General features: G+C 49.5%; 1 protein-coding gene across 1 annotated transcript; it reads left to right on the forward strand.

Annotated features, from left to right (window-relative positions):
- The first annotated feature begins 12,271 nt into the window (after positions 1-12,271).
- Zg16b (zymogen granule protein 16B) lies at positions 12,272-15,002 on the forward strand. The gene is made up of 4 exons (XM_010603563.2): positions 12,272-12,358; positions 12,438-12,516; positions 12,710-12,797; positions 13,861-15,002. Exons 2-4 carry the CDS (start codon positions 12,462-12,464, stop codon positions 14,204-14,206), a joined length of 489 nt encoding a protein of 162 aa, XP_010601865.1. The 5' UTR covers positions 12,272-12,358; positions 12,438-12,461; the 3' UTR covers positions 14,207-15,002.
- The last annotated feature ends 1,417 nt before the right edge of the window (positions 15,003-16,419 follow it).

The raw sequence follows: 16,419 nt of genomic DNA on the forward strand, positions 1-16,419 counted from the left end.
TATGGTCTTGGAGTGCATCCAGTTACCTACAAATGTCTCAAGCTTAACCTTTTTGATATTCTTTTTTTTTTTTTTTTGTACCAGGATCGAACTCGGGTCCTTGTGCTTGCGAGGCAGGCAGCAGAATCAGTGAGCTAAATCCCCAGCCCGAGCTTATACTTTTTTATAGCAGAATAGTACATCTTCTTTATCCACTCCTTGCTTGATGGGTATTTCAGCTATTTCCAAGATTTAGCGATTACAAACTGTGCTGCTATAAACATGGGCGTGCATACGTTGCTGTGGTGTGATGCTTTTAATTCTTTCAGGAAGATACCAAGAAGGGGAGTAGCTGGGTGAAATGAAACCTCCAGTTTTAGTTTTTTGAGGAATCCCCACACTGATTTCCACAGTGGTTGGACCAATCTGCACTCCCACCAACAGTGGAGAAGGGTTCCTTTCTCCCCACAGCCCTTGCCAGCATTTGTTATTGGTTGATTTCTTGATATAACCCTTGTTTCTGGTTTTAGTGAGATGTATTCTCAGAGTTGTTTTAGGTTGCATCTTTCAAATGGCCAGTGATGTTGAACATTTTTTCATATATTTGCTTTTTCTACTTCTTCGCCTGAGAAATGTCTTTTCATTGTCTGTGGAACAGCTGACAAAAATTTTTTCCCACACTATGGGTTGTCTCTTCGCTTGCTTGGTGGTTTCTCTTGCTGTCCAAAATTTTTATTAAGATGAGATCCTATAAAGGTACAAGATCCCAATGATGAATGTAACTGTACTGTATACTTAAAAAATAGCAATAAACTCAATAAGATAAAAAAAGATGAGATCCCAGTTGTCATTTCTTTGTGATATTTCCTATGCAATTGGGGTTTTGTTCATAAAGTCTTTGCCTACACCTGTGTCTTCAAGAATTCTACCTATGCTAGCTGATTTAGTGTTTTTGTTTAAATATTTAATTTTTTTTGAGACAGGATTTCACTACGTAGTTGAGACTGCCCTGGAACTCACTGTGTAGCCCAGGATGGTCTCAAACTCACAGCGATCCTCCTGCCTCAGCCTCCTGAGTGCTAGGATTACAGGCGTCCGCCACCATGCCTGGCCAAATATTTAAATCTTTAATCCATTTTGATTTTTGTTAAGTGAAAGATATGGGCCTAGTTTTAACCTTCAGCTTGTAGAAAGCCAGTTTTTACAGCACCATTTATTAAAGACACTGTCTTTCTTCCAGTAAAGTTGGTTGACTCCTTTGTCAAAGATAAGCTGTCTGAGTGTTTGGAGTTGTTTCTGCATCTTCTAATCTGTTCCATTGATCCTTGGGTCTGTTCTTTTGGCAGTACCATGCTGTTTTGTTGTTGTTGTTGTTGTTGTTGTTTTTAATCACTGTAGCTTTGTAGTATAATTTCAAGTCAGGGATTGTGATGCCCTCTTCCTTGCCTTTGTTGCCTGGCATTGCTCTGCTATTTTAGGTCTCTTCTGGTTCCAAATGAATTTTAGGATTGTTTTCTCTAATTCTGTGAGATATAGTATTGGTATTTGAATTGAGATTGCATTAAATCTGTATAAAATTTTTGGAAGTATGGCCATTTTTACCATATTGCTTCTTCCTATTCAAGAATAAGGGGTATTTTTCAATTTTTTGTTCCCTTTTTGATCTTTTTCAGAGTACTGTAGTTTTCAGTGAAAAGGTTTTTTACTTCCTTCATTAGATTGATTCCTAGGGTTTTTTTCAATGCTATTGTGAAAGATATTGTTTTCCTAATTTCTCTCTGAACTTTAGGTTGTTTATTTGAGCTTGCCCTGTTTCTCCGATATGGGAATTCACAGCTATACATCTCCCTCATAGGACTGCTTTCATTGCATTCTGTAAGTTCCAGTGTGTTGTATTGGCATTATAATTTAGTTGAAGTTGTCTAATTTCTTCTTTAATTTCATCTGCCACCCATTGATTGTTGAGGAGGTTGTTTTTTAATTTCCATGTGTTTATGAAGGCTTTATGGTGTCTTTTGCCATTTATTTCCAATGCCATTGCACTATGGTCTGATAATATGCATGGGATAATTTCTTTTCCTTTGCATTTACTCCAGCATGTTCTATGAGCTAGTCTGTGGTCTATTTTGGAGAACGTCCCATGTGCAGTCAAGAAGAATGTGTATTCTGATGTTGTGGAACACTCTGTAGACATCTACTAAGTCCATTTGTTCAAAAGTTTGGTAAGTGTATATTTATGATCGTTATCTCTTCCTCTTGGATTGTTCCCTTAACCAGGATGTAATGACCTTCTTTGTCTCCCTTAGTCAGTCTTGGCTTGAAGTCAACTTAGTCTGCAAATAGAATAGCTACCCCTGCTTTTTTCTGGATTCTTGTTGCATGAAGTATTGTTTTCCATCATTTGACTTTCAGTCTATGAACTTCTTTTTAAATTAAATGTTTCCTGTATGCAGCATATTGTTGGATCTTGCTTCTTGATCCATTCTGCCAGTTGGTTTCTTTCTTTCTTTTTTTTTTTTTGGTTTTTTGAGACAGGGTCTCACTATGTAGTTGAGACTGACCTGGAACTCACTATGTAGCTCAGGTTGGCCTCGAACTCCCAGCGATCCTCCTGCCTCAGCCTCCCGAGTTCTGGGATTACAGGCGTGTGCCACCATGCCTGGCTCTTTTGATTGGTGAATGGAGACCATTTGCATTGATGGTTATTACTGATATATACTGATTTATCTTTATATTATTTTTCTGTTGTTGGTTACCCCTTTTCCCCCCTCTGTTTAATTACTTGCCTTACCTGGTGGATTCATTCTATTGGGTTTTATGGAGGTGTAGCCCTCATTATTTCTGTCTAGAATATCCTTCAGAACACTTTGGAGTGCTCATTTGTGGTCATGAATTCCTTTAGGTGTTCTTTGACATGGAAGTATCTTTTTTATGTGAGTGGTGCAGGGGATCAAACTCAGCAATTTGTGCTCGCCAGGGAGGCATGGTGCCACTGAGCTACATCGCTAGCCCTGAAACTATTTTATTTCTCTGTCAATTTTGAAAGATAGTTTTGCAAGGTACATCAGTCTGGGCTTGAAATACTTCACTCCAAGCTCTCCTTGACTTGAGGGTTTATGTTGAGAAGTCTGCTGTGCTTCTCATGGGTTTTCCTTTATAGATGATTTTTTTTTTCTCTACCAGCTTTTAATATTTTACCCTTGTGTTAAATTTCTTGAGTCTTGACTAGTATATGCTTTGGTGTAGATTTTCTTTTTACGTGGCTAATTGGATTTCTATATGCCTCACTTATCTGCATGTCAAATTCTCTTTCTATATTTGGGTAGTTTTCTGTCATTACTTCTGTAAATAGGTTTTTAAATTTCATTTGTGCTATAACCTGAATTTTATCAACTCTGATCAATCTTATGTTATTCTTCTTTGCATCACCTGGCAGCTGTTGGATTGATTTTCAGTGGTCTCTTGCCATTTTTAAGAAATCTTTTTTGTGATTGCTAATTTCAATCTTGTCTTCTGTATCTACTATTGTGCCCTCAAATTGATTCATTCCACTGCATATACTTTCACTGAAATTTAAAATTTCCCAGATATCTATTTGAATCTGTTTCATAGATTCCATTTTTTCTATGTTGAGCATTCCTAGTTTCCATCATTTTCTTAAGCTCCTCTATTTTATTTTATCTGTATTTGCTCTAGATTCACTAACCATGTCTTTCATTATGGTCACCATTTCTGTATTATCTGATAAATTTTTTTTTGTTTGTTTGTTTGAGTCAGGGCCTCACTATGTAGTTGAGACTGACCTGGAACTCACTATGTAGCCCAGGCTGGTCTCCAACTCCCAGCGATCCTCCTGCCTCAGCCTCCTGAGTTCTGGGATTACAGGCATGGGCCACCACACCTGGCTTAGGAAATTATTTCTGATTTGATTTTTTTTCTAGAGCATTATTTGTTTGCTGTGTTACTTTTTTTTGTAGTGGGGCTTGAATATGGGACCTTGCACTTGTGAGGCGGGTGATGGCACCACTGAGCTAAATCCCTGGCCCTGCTTTATTTTCCCTGTTATCACCTCAGAGTCCCAGTGGGTGGCTTTCAGATTACTCTACCTGACTGTCCCCTGGGTTTGCCTTTTTGAGCTCAAAGTCTGATGTTGCATCTTGCTTAAACATCTTCTCATTTTCTATTTTTAATTTTAGTTTAATTCCTGGGTTGATGGTTATAAATTGCTCATGGTGGATAGCTAGCTTTATTGCTAGTCTCAAGAACCCTTAGGCAATGACTACTTCTCAAAGATGTCTTCCAGGTACAGTTGGCTTTTGGGCTTTGAGTCTGTTGCAAGATCCTACCTGTTCAACTTAATGGAGATGAGATGTTGCAGTCTATTTATTTATTATTTGCTTAGCCCCTGGTTCTTTGGCATTGACCTATACTATTGTTTATTACCCTAAGGCAGTATCAGCCTTGGTATACCAGGAAGAGCAACTGGTTAGAACAATGACGTCACCTTGCCTAAGGAGTACAATCAGTAGTAACAATAGCATCAGACACAGTCTAGAAAATGACACACTGTGGTAACTATTAATTTGCCGCCTTTAACCATATGAACTAGATTTATGATTATATAACAAAATCTACAACAAACTAGAAAATTTTTTACTGTAAATATGCCCTCAATATGGCAGTTTTACCCTCAGTGGTGAAAATTTAAAAGGGGTTAAGGGGAAAAAAATAGAGAAATAGAAGAGAAAGATTAGAACCAAAGCAAGACGACAAAGGAAGAGTATGCAAACTTTGGGAAACTGGTGAAGAAGACAGGAGGGAAAGAGAGATGGGAGAAATAAAAACAAGAACAGAACAAGACAACAACAACAAAACCAGAAACAATGTTCACACTCATACAAAGGCAAGAACAAACCATCAAGAAAAAAAAAGAAGAAAAGAAAAAAAAATGTCCATTTCGGGGCATGTCTCTGCTATCACTGGTAGACAGAGTGAGCAGACAGAGCCCAGATCCATGTTGATTAATCCCAGCAAGCCAGCAATAGATTTTTGGTAGGGTAGTGGATAATCCAAGCAAGGCTGCACCTTTAATTCCACTGAAGTTCAGGCTGGTTTCTGGCTGTGAGGCTGGGACATGAGTTGTTCAGCTACACTCTTTGTGTCTCTCATAAACACGAACTTCTAGCTAGAATTCCTAGTGTGAATTCTACTCCTTCTCCTTCTGCTGCTTTCAACTCAGTTCCACCTCTCCCTGACAGTGGGAGCCACTAGGTGAAGCCAAACCACAGCTGCTCTGAGTTCCAAGCTCAGTTGGTCTCTTTCCAAAATGGTAACTGGCCAATCGCCCTCTCTGGGGGACACTGGAATCCACATAGTTCACCAGCCACTGCAGTATGTTGCATGCACCCCTCTGTCCCACAGGTATGTTTCTCTGCGGAGGTTTCTGGGGTTGCTAGTAGGCACCGTGTGTCTGCAGGTTCAAGCTGCTACTCCCATGCAACAAGCCACGGCTCAGGGAGATGGCTGCCACTGCCTTCTTCGACATCGAGGTCCCTCTCTCTTCTCTCCCCATAGGCTTCAATTGTCACTTCAGATCCTTTCTGGGTCCTGGGGACCTACTTCCCTCCGTCTCTTTCTCGTGTTTCTATATTCTAGCGTCTGGACACCAAATCTCAGAGAGGCTGTTTGTCTGCTGTTCACCATTCCACTATCTTCCCAAAAGTCCTGTTTTTGTTTTTTTGAGACAGAGTGTCAGTGGTTCAGGCTGGCCTTGAATTCGCTAAGTAGTAGAACTTGTGGGGGTCCTCCTGCCTCAGCTTCCTGAATGCTGGAATAACAGGGGTGTGCCAAAACTTTTGGCTCCTCCTGTGATTTTGCTAATCATTCGCAAAGTGGGGTACTCACCAGGGATATCTGCATTACCTCTGTGAGATGTGTCCTCTGTCCTATCCCTTGTCTCAGCTGGCAGAGGAGATGCTAAGGTCATCTTCTGCCTCCACCCTTCCTGCGGCACCTCTGCCACTTTCTTACCACCTCTGGGAGGTGTAGGCCACCATCCTGAATAACCTCAGCTGTAGGTACCTGTTCAGGCTGCTTTCCCACAGTAGCTTACTCAGAGATAACAGATTTTGTGTTAGTGCTGAGGATGGCAGCATGGACACCCGAAAAGTGAGTGCTGCTCACCCTGACCTGGCAATCCCACCCTTCCCAGCTGAGTGTTGGGGGCAATCTCCACATGCCCCGCCACCCATCCTCGTAGTTCTGGCATAGGAATTCGTTACAATCTTTAGTGACCCAGCCTCCTCCTCACCCCATCACCCTAAAAGGTAGAGACTCTGGCCCATTCTAAAGATGCAGAAACTGAGACAATCGCTGCCAGGAGAGTGCCAGCTCCACAGCCCTTCTGCTCTTCTAGTCTCTGTGCTGGGCCACCCCAGGCCAAGATCACTCATGCTGCTCCCCAGCATGACTCAGGAGGATGCCTGGTCTGTGACCAAGATGCGCTGTGGTATCAGATGGGAGTCATGAGCTGAGGAGTGGGCTGCGGCTGGCCCAACCAGCCCAATCTCCACCAATGCCACTTCTGCGGGTGTTTCTATCCCACACGGCACCCAGGCTGGACCTTTCTCCACTGTGGCTGCTCCTCTCTCTGCTTTGGGCTCTGGAACTCTTGGGGTGGTCTGAGTCCATCTGGCCTGTGTGGCTATCGTGGCACTGTCCCTTTACCACGTTGTGAGCACTTAGGATCAAGTGGCATAGCTTGGTGGGCTCTGTTCTCTGTCTTGCCTGATAATAAACTCATGCACATACCCAAATTGGTTCCTCACCTACCTTTATGGGGACCCACGGGCTTCCTAGATTACTCCCTCTGCTCACCCATAACCCAGCCAGCCAGGAGCCCACCCCAGCTCCTAAAACTTGACCACTTTTTGCTTGCAAATGGCTGAGCCTTCTTATATTACTTCAATGAAAAAGGTAATGTATGGGAAGATGGTCATTCCTTCAGGAGGCTGGGGGCTGGGAAGACGAAGTGGGAGCGACAGAGAGCAAACATTCCCAATCACCACCTCCCCTTCCCATTGTGTCCTGGACATAAACAGCAGACCCTCCTGGTCTTACCTGGGTCCCCTAAAAGCCAAGCTAGGACTAGGACTTGGCTGCGGGTAGTTTATTTGGGAGGTAACCTCAGAAAGCACATGTGAGGAAGCAGGGGATCTGAAGTAAGGAAGGAAAGAGTTTGTATGGACAAACTGTGTGAGGTTATCTAGGCTGGAGTACTCAAGGGATGAAGTCTACAATGCACATTGAGGTCCCACTCTTCACCCCTGCCCCATGTCACTCCCAAAGAGATTTAGAAACCCTTGGGAACAAGGTCCGCCGACACTGAGCATCCCCTCTCCTGTCCCAGTGCTACTGTGTCTCACAGAGCTGACCCTACCGCTCCACCCCGCACTGTGCTCCATCCACATGGTGCTTGGGAGGCTCTCTCATGCTCCCTGTCCTGTCTGCCTCTGCAGAGACAGGTCCCTCAGCTGGACGCCCCTACAACCTGGGTGTGGCCCCATGCAGGACCTGCTGCTCTGCTGTCCCCCACCCTGTCCCCAGCCAGACCAGGTATAACGGCTCATTTCCTCCTGTGGCTGGTGGTATGTTCCTAGAAAATGGTCTGCAGCAGGCATGTGGGTCTCAAATGTGGCCCCATGGATGGACACCAGCCACAACTGTGCACTCAGCCAAAGGTCCCCACTCCTGGACCCTGTGCCATGTCACCCCCTCACCTGTGAGCCTGGGGGTCCATCGTGGCTTCCCAAACCTGGGAGCAGGGCTGCTGTTCCTGCTGTCCTCTTGTCCTCCAGGTCCACACCGCTCAGCCGGGGTCCAGGATCTCTCTGTTGCAGCAAAGAGAGCCTCAGTCCACAGGGCGGTGTCCCTTTGGTTCCCGGGTGCCATGCACGGGGCAGGGTTCACACTCTCTGGTCCCTTGGAGAAAGCAGAAATGGGAATGGGAGGGAGGGAGGACTGGGCCAGGGCATGGAGTCTGGGGTCCCGGTGTGACTGGTGTCCCTGCGGCTGGTTCTGAGGAAAGGAGACGAGCCCAGGCCCCTATCAAAGTTGTGTCTGGGGACTTGGCCAATGGTATCGGCAGAGGAGTGGAGGCGGTGTGGGCGCGAGAAAGCATTTCAGAAACAAAAACAGCTTTACCTTTGTTACCAAGTTCACCAAGTTATCTTCCTGGGTCCCAGGAGGGGCCGGTGCAGTGCAGTGCTGAGGCATGGGCAGCGGGGGACCGAGGAGCCACGGAGACACAGGTAGAGGTGGAGGCCCTGGGATGGTGACAAGAAGAGTGTGGACCCCGTTACAGAGCAGCTGGTGACCTGTCATGGGGGCAGAGAGCCTCAGGGGCCATGGGGAGAGGGGAGTAGATATTTGTCCCCAGGTACCTGTGTGTCCCAGGCAGTGTGAGGTGCCGAGGGAAAGGTAAATCTAAAGATTTTTCTAAACCTGAGTACATTCGTAGCCAGGCATGGTGGTGCACCCCTGTAATCTCAGCACTCGGGAGGCTGAGAGGGAGGAGTTGGAGGCCAGTCCGTGTTGCATACTAAGTTCAAAGACCAGCCTGGACTACATAGCAAAAAACAACAACAACAACAAAGAATAATAATAATGATGATGATGATGACGATAAATTTAAAAAATAATAAATCTGAGTACATCAGAGTGGAGGTAGAAGGGCCCAGAGGGAACATCAGAGGAACATATCAAAGATCAAAGGCAGGCTCGCAGCCAGATACCCTCAGCCCTTAACTTCAGGGCTCTCCTCCTCATAAATGCCTTACTCCCAACTCCTGGGTTGGCTGCAGCCCTCGAATACCAAGGACCGAAGGGCCAGGGGTCTCCCCAGACAGGTGCGGAGTGGGTGCCTTGTGTGGGGCTGGCCCTGCTGCCCCCAGAGACCACCTGGGATAGGAATGTTTGTGGCCCCCAAAGTCATACGTTGAAGCCCCAGCCCCCATTGTGACTGTATTAGGAGGAGGAAACCTTAGAGGTTATTAGGGTCAGATGAGGTCACGAGGATGGGGCACCAGGATGGGTTTAGGTTTCTTACAAGAACAGGAAAAGACCAGAGCACCCTGCACACGTTCCTCCTCGCCCCACCACATGAGGACACAGGGACAAGGTGGCTGTTGGCAAGCCAGGAAGCAGCTGTCACCAAGTACCGCACCTATTAGAGCCTTGATCTTGGGCTTCAGCTTCCAGCAATAAATGGCTATTGTTTAAAACAGTCTCCCTGTGTTATTTTCGCCAGGAGAGTGTGAGCTCAGAGGCATCAAGTAACAAACACGTACCCTGGCAGCCTTGGAAAGTCAGCCCTGGAATCCTGCCTCCCTAAGTTGGAAACTTAGGTACACTTTTGTTTATTTATTGTTGGTGGAATTAAGGTTTGAATCCAGAGCCTTTCCTTGAGCTACATCCCCAGCCACCTTTTCCTCCTCCTCCCTTCCTCTTTAAAATTTTGAGATAGGGTCTCCTTAAATCACTAAGTTGCGCTAGCCTACCCTCGAACTTGTGATCCTCCTGCTTCAGCCTCCCAGGGTGCTAGGATCACACATGCCTAGCTAGTTTATTTTTAACTAATGGGATTTTAATTAGGTAAAACATCAGGGAATATACGTGGTTAGGTGTCCTGGCTTTCCAATAAAAGTGTAAAGAAATTTTCTGGGGACAATCTTAGATGAAACGCCTAGCACAGAGCGTGGCATCAGTACGAATGTGAAAGGATAAACGAGTGTGGAGAGCTGAGTGTTCCAGGGCTGCAGAGCTGAAGTCCCTTCCCCATCAGTCCTAGGCTCTTCTCCTTCAGAAACCACCTTCCCAGGCAGCAGCCACTCGAGAGCAAGTCTGTGCACAAAGGCCAAGGCCTGTGCCTGCACGGAGGTGCCCTTTGGCATCTGATCGCTCCCGTCCTGCGCCCAGCAGGTCCCTAAGTCCGAAAGTTCCAGTGATGGGCTGAGGTCGTGTGGAGGACTCATGAGGAGTCTCAGCCTTGTCAGGATGGCCCAAGACCGAAGCCGGGAAGCCAGGTGAGGCCGAGGGCTCCGAGTGGGCTGCGGCTGGAGATCCTCTCATCTGCTTGGCCCAGAGGCGTCCCCCACACCTGACCCTGGGAGGGCAGGGAGCTCAGGGCCCACCCTGGCCGGGAGGAGAGGGCCTTATTGTTCCCTCTCCTGGCAGAGTGGTGCCTGGGGCGTGCCCGGGACTTAGAAACATGCACAGTAAATCCCCCTCTGGATGAGCCCTGATCCGGAGGGACAAAGGGCCTGTGTTGAGCAGCCTGGGTGTGGGCTCAGGGCCAGCACTCTGTCCTAGGTGGCTGATGGGTGTGGACGGGCTTTTCTAGGATTGGTCCCGCTGACCCCTGCGCGCAGTGAGCGTGTGCACGCACTCTGCTCGAGTGCAGAAGCTGCCTAGCAAGCTTGTGTGTGGTTGGGAGCAGGTACACATGCTTTCCAAGTGCATGGGTGTGCGTGTATAGTGTGCGTCTGTGTCTGCCTGTCTGTCTGTCCGTCAATACCCCGTGCACCTCTATGAACATGTGCCTCTCGGGTGCAGTTGGCCAGTGCCCTTGTCCCCTGCAGCCAGGCTGGTAGCTGTCTGTTTCTCCAATCACCTCCACCCCGGTGGTGTTTCCTGGAGTCCTGTCCCAGACAGACCATCCTTCTGGGCGCCAAACCTTGGCAGCCTGGATTAAAAGCCACTGAGCTGGCAGCAAATCTGCAAAAATGCCTTGGGCCTTGGGCTGGGCTGAGCTGGACACAATCCTCCTTTGTGCTGCTGTTGTGCTCCTGCCTCAAGGCTGCCCCACCAGGGGCACAGGCTCTTCCTCCTCCACCTCCCTGACAGTTCTTGGAGCCCTTGAGGTGTCATCTGCCCTGAGCTGCTAAGCCTCCGATTCGTCTGCAGGCCCGAGGTTCCCAGGGACTGGTGTGGGAGGCTGGAAGGCAGCTGAGGCTCATTTCTGCCGTGTCAGTGAGGCCGGGGCCCTGCGCCTCCCAGGCGGACAGTACAGGCCAGAACAGAGGGCAGCTGTGGGCCGGAGGCCAGTGTTGAACAGAGCACACTCCTTCTCCCTAGTCTACCAACACCATGGACAGCGCCCTGTTTGTTCCCTGGTAATCAGAAGTCAGCAGGCTTGGCCAAGGACTGGACACCTCCGAACGTGCCCTCAGCACTGCCTATGTGGCCCGAGAGCAGCCACGGGCTGCACACGTCTACTGTGCTGCTACAATGATAATGGTGGCGAGTCTCATAAAACTCTCACGTGACACAAAATCTTCTTCCGAAAAATTTCTAACAATTTTGAACACGTGAAAGGCACTCTTAGCTCAAAAACAGATGGTGGGCTTCTTTGGCCCGCTGGGCATAGATTGCCCACCCCCGGGCATACAAGGACTTGTATGTCACAGATTGTCCCTCACCAGGAACCAGGGACACCGGTTTCATAGGAACAGAAGTGGGTGAAGGGCTGTGGGACCTGGGCCAGGTGGTACTTGTACCAGGGCTGGGAACCAGGACCCAAGCTCCGGAGAAACACTCACTCCTTAGACAAGGGGGCAACTCTCAGCTTAGCCCTGAGGCACTCGCAGAAGAGCTGGTAGAGAAAGTCGCTTCTCTGGATCTTCGGCCTCACATCACAACCCCAGTCACACCTTGAGTATTCCTCTACCCCATGGCCTCTGAGCCCTTAACACAGTTTGGCCCCCACCATGCCCAAAGCCAGTGTGGAGAGACCACAGAGACCTTCCGAGTGACAAGACAGAGGGTGGGAGCTCGGGTGTCTTTTGCCTCTGGCACAGGGCGCAACGAGACTGTGTACTCCGGCTCTCTGGCATCACCAGGGAGCTGGGCCCGGGCCTTTGAAAAGCCTGACAGACCCACACAGCCCAGGCTGATAAGGTCTGAGCTCAGCTCTGCCAGGGCAGGCCCAAGCCCACAGCCCTACCAAGGAGACCTGCCTTGGCATCCCAGGGCTTGAAAGCTGCCCAACCTGGCTGGGGAAAGGCTCTGAGTAAACCTCCTCCTGCCTCTGAAGAAAAGGTCAGTCCGGGTGCTGACAAGAACACCCAGAGGTGACAGCAAAATGCCTGTTTCTGTCCCCAACCTTGTTTTTGTAGGCTGCAAGACCAATACAACAAACACAGCACATCCGGGAACCTCCCAGGGTGGACTGTGGGGATTCCCCCAGTAAGAGCCCCCACCAGCAGCTCCTTCCTGGCCCCCTAGTGACCACTGGCTCCTTCCTCCTGGAGGGCCCAAGAGTATATAAGGAGCAGGGGAACTGCGCTCGAGCACAAGACTCAGCCCAAACTCTCCTAGCCAGGTAAGGTGTTGCTGCATGGGTGGGCCGGGTCAGGTTGGGTGGGCCCCCCTGGGAATCGTGCAGCTTCTCCTCTTCTCAGAGCCTGATACACCAGCCGGAAGCCATGCTGCTCTTGCTGACCCTCACCCTGCTGGTGAGCCCCACCTGCTGGGGACGAAGTAAGTGTGCCTGGGTCTACCCCTCAGACCTGTCTCCCTCTAACCAGGGACTAGCCTTGGCCCTTGTCGCAGACGGAGCCTGATCACAGGACCTCTGTGTCTGCCTGCAGGGTGGGCTTCATGGCTCTGGCAGAGACCCCTGTGTGACCATGGCTTCTTCCCACCTTCTTTTCATCCATGCTCAATTAAACAGTTGACAATTCCTTCAGCACCGCTATGTGCAGCGAGGCAGCCATTAAGGCCATTCGGGTGGCTGTGAGTTATGTTGGCAACATTATAAGGTGAGTAGGGTTGGGACCATAGAAGGGCTATGTTCCATTCTCCCCATGGCTTTGGGACTCCAGGGAGCTTTCACTTATACCCTCTTCTCCCAACATCCGCCTCTGGCTCCTGGTGACTCCCAGGCCATTTGATTCCTAGAATCATGGAGCCAACAACCACCATCTTCTATCTCCTCTCTTGTACATAGCCCAACTTCTTCCTGACCTCACTTGTAAGTTCTCCTGTTGTCTCCCAGCTTGATCAAAGAGGGTGGCTAGCCAGGTGTGGTGGCACAAGCCTGTCATCCCAGCACTGGGGAGGCTGAGGCAGGAGGCTCACAGGTCTGAGCCCAGCCCAGGCAAGGCCCTGTCTCAAAAAGAAATATGGCTGGGGATGTGACTCATTGAGGAGACTCTGGGTTCGATCCTGGATACCGAAATGAGGAAGGGAGTTGAGATGCTTCTCCTTACCTTCTCCCTTCAGTCCAAACTTAGCTCAACAAAAGATGGTTTCTCAGTACCAATACCTATGGGAAAATCAGGGGAAGGTCTGTCTAGTTAGGGTCAAAGAGGGACACTTGTGAGGGTCCGACTGGATCACGGACTGAACACAGGAAGCCAAAAGCCCAAGCCTTCCCTGAATATTGTGATCTCTTCTCAAAGCCTGGAATAGGTCCCCTCTCTGTACCCAGGGGTCCCAGGGATGTGGGAGAGGGAGTCGGGCAGGGCTGGTGACAGCAAAGGAGACAGAGAGTGTGCAGGGTGAGGTCAGGCCAGGAAGGCCCTGCAACTGTGCCAAGGTGAAAAGGACACAGGTGAGCCTGGCAGGGTGCCTGGGGAAGACCCATGCTCCGTGGGTGGGCACCTGGCCTGCTCTCCTAAGAGTGACTCAGGTCTGGGAGGCCCAGCAGCCAGCCCTCCTGAAGGCTATGGTGGCCGCTTTGCACATGAGTCTCAGAGAGGCTGGGCAGTGAGTTCAAGACTACGGAAGCTGGGCGTGCAGAGCCAAGGTCTGAGGCCCAGAGGGCCTGGGTATCAGGACGCAGGAAGCCCTGAATCCTTCCAAGCTTTGCCTCTCTCCCAGTGTCCAGGTTAAACTAGGCAAATACTGGGATGTTGTCCATGGCCATCAAGGAGGGACTGTCATGGAATTCAACCTGGACGACGACGAATACTTCACCGAGGTCCACGGCTCCAAGAAAATCAACATCCGATACTTGCTCCTGTGCACCAACAAGAATCGCTGCGCCTCGTTTGGGAAAAATGATGGCCAGCAGTTCTTCTCCTTCCCCCCAGAGGCAGACCAGGTGCTCAAGGCCATCGCTGGCGTGGTCGGGCCCATTGGCTTACAGAAGCTTGAGTGGAGGTGGGGTAATTTACAAACGGAACCAACCACTACACCACCCGCCACTTCACAGACGAAGAAATGAATTGGCCGAGTCCTCAGGCTGGGCCACCGGTACGCTCACTGAGGCTGGCTGAGTAGGGATTGCTGCTCGTGCTGGGGTGATCAAGTTGGGATTCCGAATCCACCAGTAATTAAAGCTTCTGCAGGAACGGTGTGCAGGCGTGGTCCTTGGGTCTGAGGGTCCAAAGCTGCTGGGGCTGCTGGAGTCCCAGGAACTCCAATCCGAGGTGGGCAGCAGTGACTCTGCTGAGATTCGGGACCAACTCCACACTCCGAAGGGTCAGGCTCCAAGGCCACCACTGCCCCTGCGCCCTCTCCAGACCCCTCCAGCTGGTCTCCAGCAGCCAGGCCCAGCTCTGGGCTCCCGAGTGTGTAAGAGGGAAGCCTCGGGGGAGCCACTCACGGGCTCATTCTCTCAGCAGATATCTGCCAAGGCCTTGTCGCCACCAGGCACCGCCAGACACTGGAAATAAAGAAGGGGCCAAGTGTCCAGCTGAGGAGCTGGCTGACCTGTCGTGCCCAGATAGCTGCGTTTCACTGTGGCGTTGATGCGCTGACGGGAGCTCATGCAGGATGTTGTATGTGGGCATCTACTCAGAGGTGCAGCGGGGAATGTGCTCCAGGGGGTCTCCCTGGAGGAGGGAAGAGCCGAGCAAGTCTTAAAGGGTAAGGGAGAGTTGTCCAAATACAGACAAGGAAGGAGGGCCCAAGCGGTAGCCCAGGAGAAGCTGGGTGTGGTGGTGCATGCCCGTAGTATCAGCTCTTTGGGAGGCTGAAGCCGGACGATTCCAGAGTCAAGTGGCACCCAGGCAATTTAGGGTGACCCTGTCTCAAAATAAGAAATAAGAAAAGGGCTGGAATCAGTGTGAAGGCCCTAGGTTCAACCACTAATACTGAAAGAGAGAGAGCGAGCAGAAAACAAGGGTCCACGCTGTGCTCTGCTCACAGCAGTCTAAGGACAGGACTGCTGTTGTTCATTTGCAAAATGAGAAACGTGAGGCATCGAGGATGAAATAATTTGTCCTGGGTCACACCCCCTACGTGGCAGAGCTGGGGTTCAGCTGTAAAGTCTGGGCCCTGAATCTCAGACCAAAGCAAAGAGTTCACAAATCACCCCTTCTATCTCTGCGTGGAGACACCTGGACATTTTACATTTCTCCTTTCTGTTTTGGTTTTTATTTAATTTTAAATGCTCCTTGAGTACAAAACCCCAAGGATCCATGAACTGGGATGGAAAAAAATTCTTCTTTGTTTTGTCTCTGTGGAAACTTGGTGTTTCCCTTGGTATGAATGTGACCTCACCTACCTCACAAACACCTGTCAATTTGCCACACGTTATAGTTGTCACAGGCCCCTCAAAATGTCCACTCACAACTTCTAAATGACGGATATTGTCAGATTTGCCATCAAAGGTATTAATAATCAAAGCTGATATATTTGTGGAAAGACACTTAAGAAAACATCTGGGGACAGCATGGTGGCCCACACCAGGAAGCCCAGCACTCTGGGGAGGCTGAGGCAGGAGGATTGTGAATTCAAGGACACCCTGGGCTGGAGAGCAAGAGACCCCGACTCAGACAAAGGAAGCAAAAAGAAAACAAAATTTTTGGGTTAAGTGTGGTACAGTTCCCTTTCTTTCCTGGCAGAGAACAAGCCACCGGGGTTGGTGGGGACCTTCCCTCGGCCCTTCCCAGTTCCTCCACCGTGCTGGGCAGCTAGCTCTGTCCCTTGGTTTATTTCCTGTGCCTGCCTTGCTAAAAGGGACTTTTGTTTTCAGTACCAAGGGGAATCCAGACTTAGGCAGGCAGCTGTGGTGGTGGAGGTCGACAGCACGGCCACTCTGCCTTCCATTGCCTCCAGGAGTGGCAATATGTTTGTTTTTGAGACAGGATTTCACTATGCAGTTCAGGCTGGCCTTGAACCCACTAGACAGCCCACCAGACTGGCCTTGAACCCATGTGGATCTTCCCTCCTCAGCCTCCCTAGTGCTGGGATTACAGGCGTGCGTTACCATGCCCAGCTCAGTGGTGGCGACATGAACGCTCACAAAAGTTGATTTTAAAAAGCCATTGCTTTTGCCCAGTGCAGGACAGCAGAGGGGAGAGGAGTCACAGGCACCGGCCTGCTCAAGAGCGGACTTCGGGACTCATGGCACAGTGGGTCTCTTGTCCCACAGTTCCTCCATACTGGGTGGTCCTGGGGAATCCTCCATGGTTCCTGCAGCTCACCCCAAGC

The sequence above is a fragment of the Fukomys damarensis genome, unplaced genomic scaffold (assembly GCF_012274545.1).
Source record: "Fukomys damarensis isolate Sample0158 unplaced genomic scaffold, DMR_v1.0_HiC HiC_scaffold_34, whole genome shotgun sequence".
NCBI lineage: Eukaryota > Metazoa > Chordata > Mammalia > Rodentia > Bathyergidae > Fukomys > Fukomys damarensis.

Excerpts from the sequence above, each read along its gene's own strand:
- Zg16b (XM_010603563.2), top strand. The coding sequence starts at position 12,462 with ATGCTGCTCTTGCTGACCCTCACCCTGCTGGTGAGCCCCACCTGCTGG. Across the intron at positions 12,517-12,709 it reads CCCCACCTGCTGGGGACGAA|TTGACAATTCCTTCAGCACC; the intron begins GTAAGTGTGCCT and ends TCAATTAAACAG. Across the intron at positions 12,798-13,860 it reads TATGTTGGCAACATTATAAG|TGTCCAGGTTAAACTAGGCA; the intron begins GTGAGTAGGGTT and ends CCTCTCTCCCAG.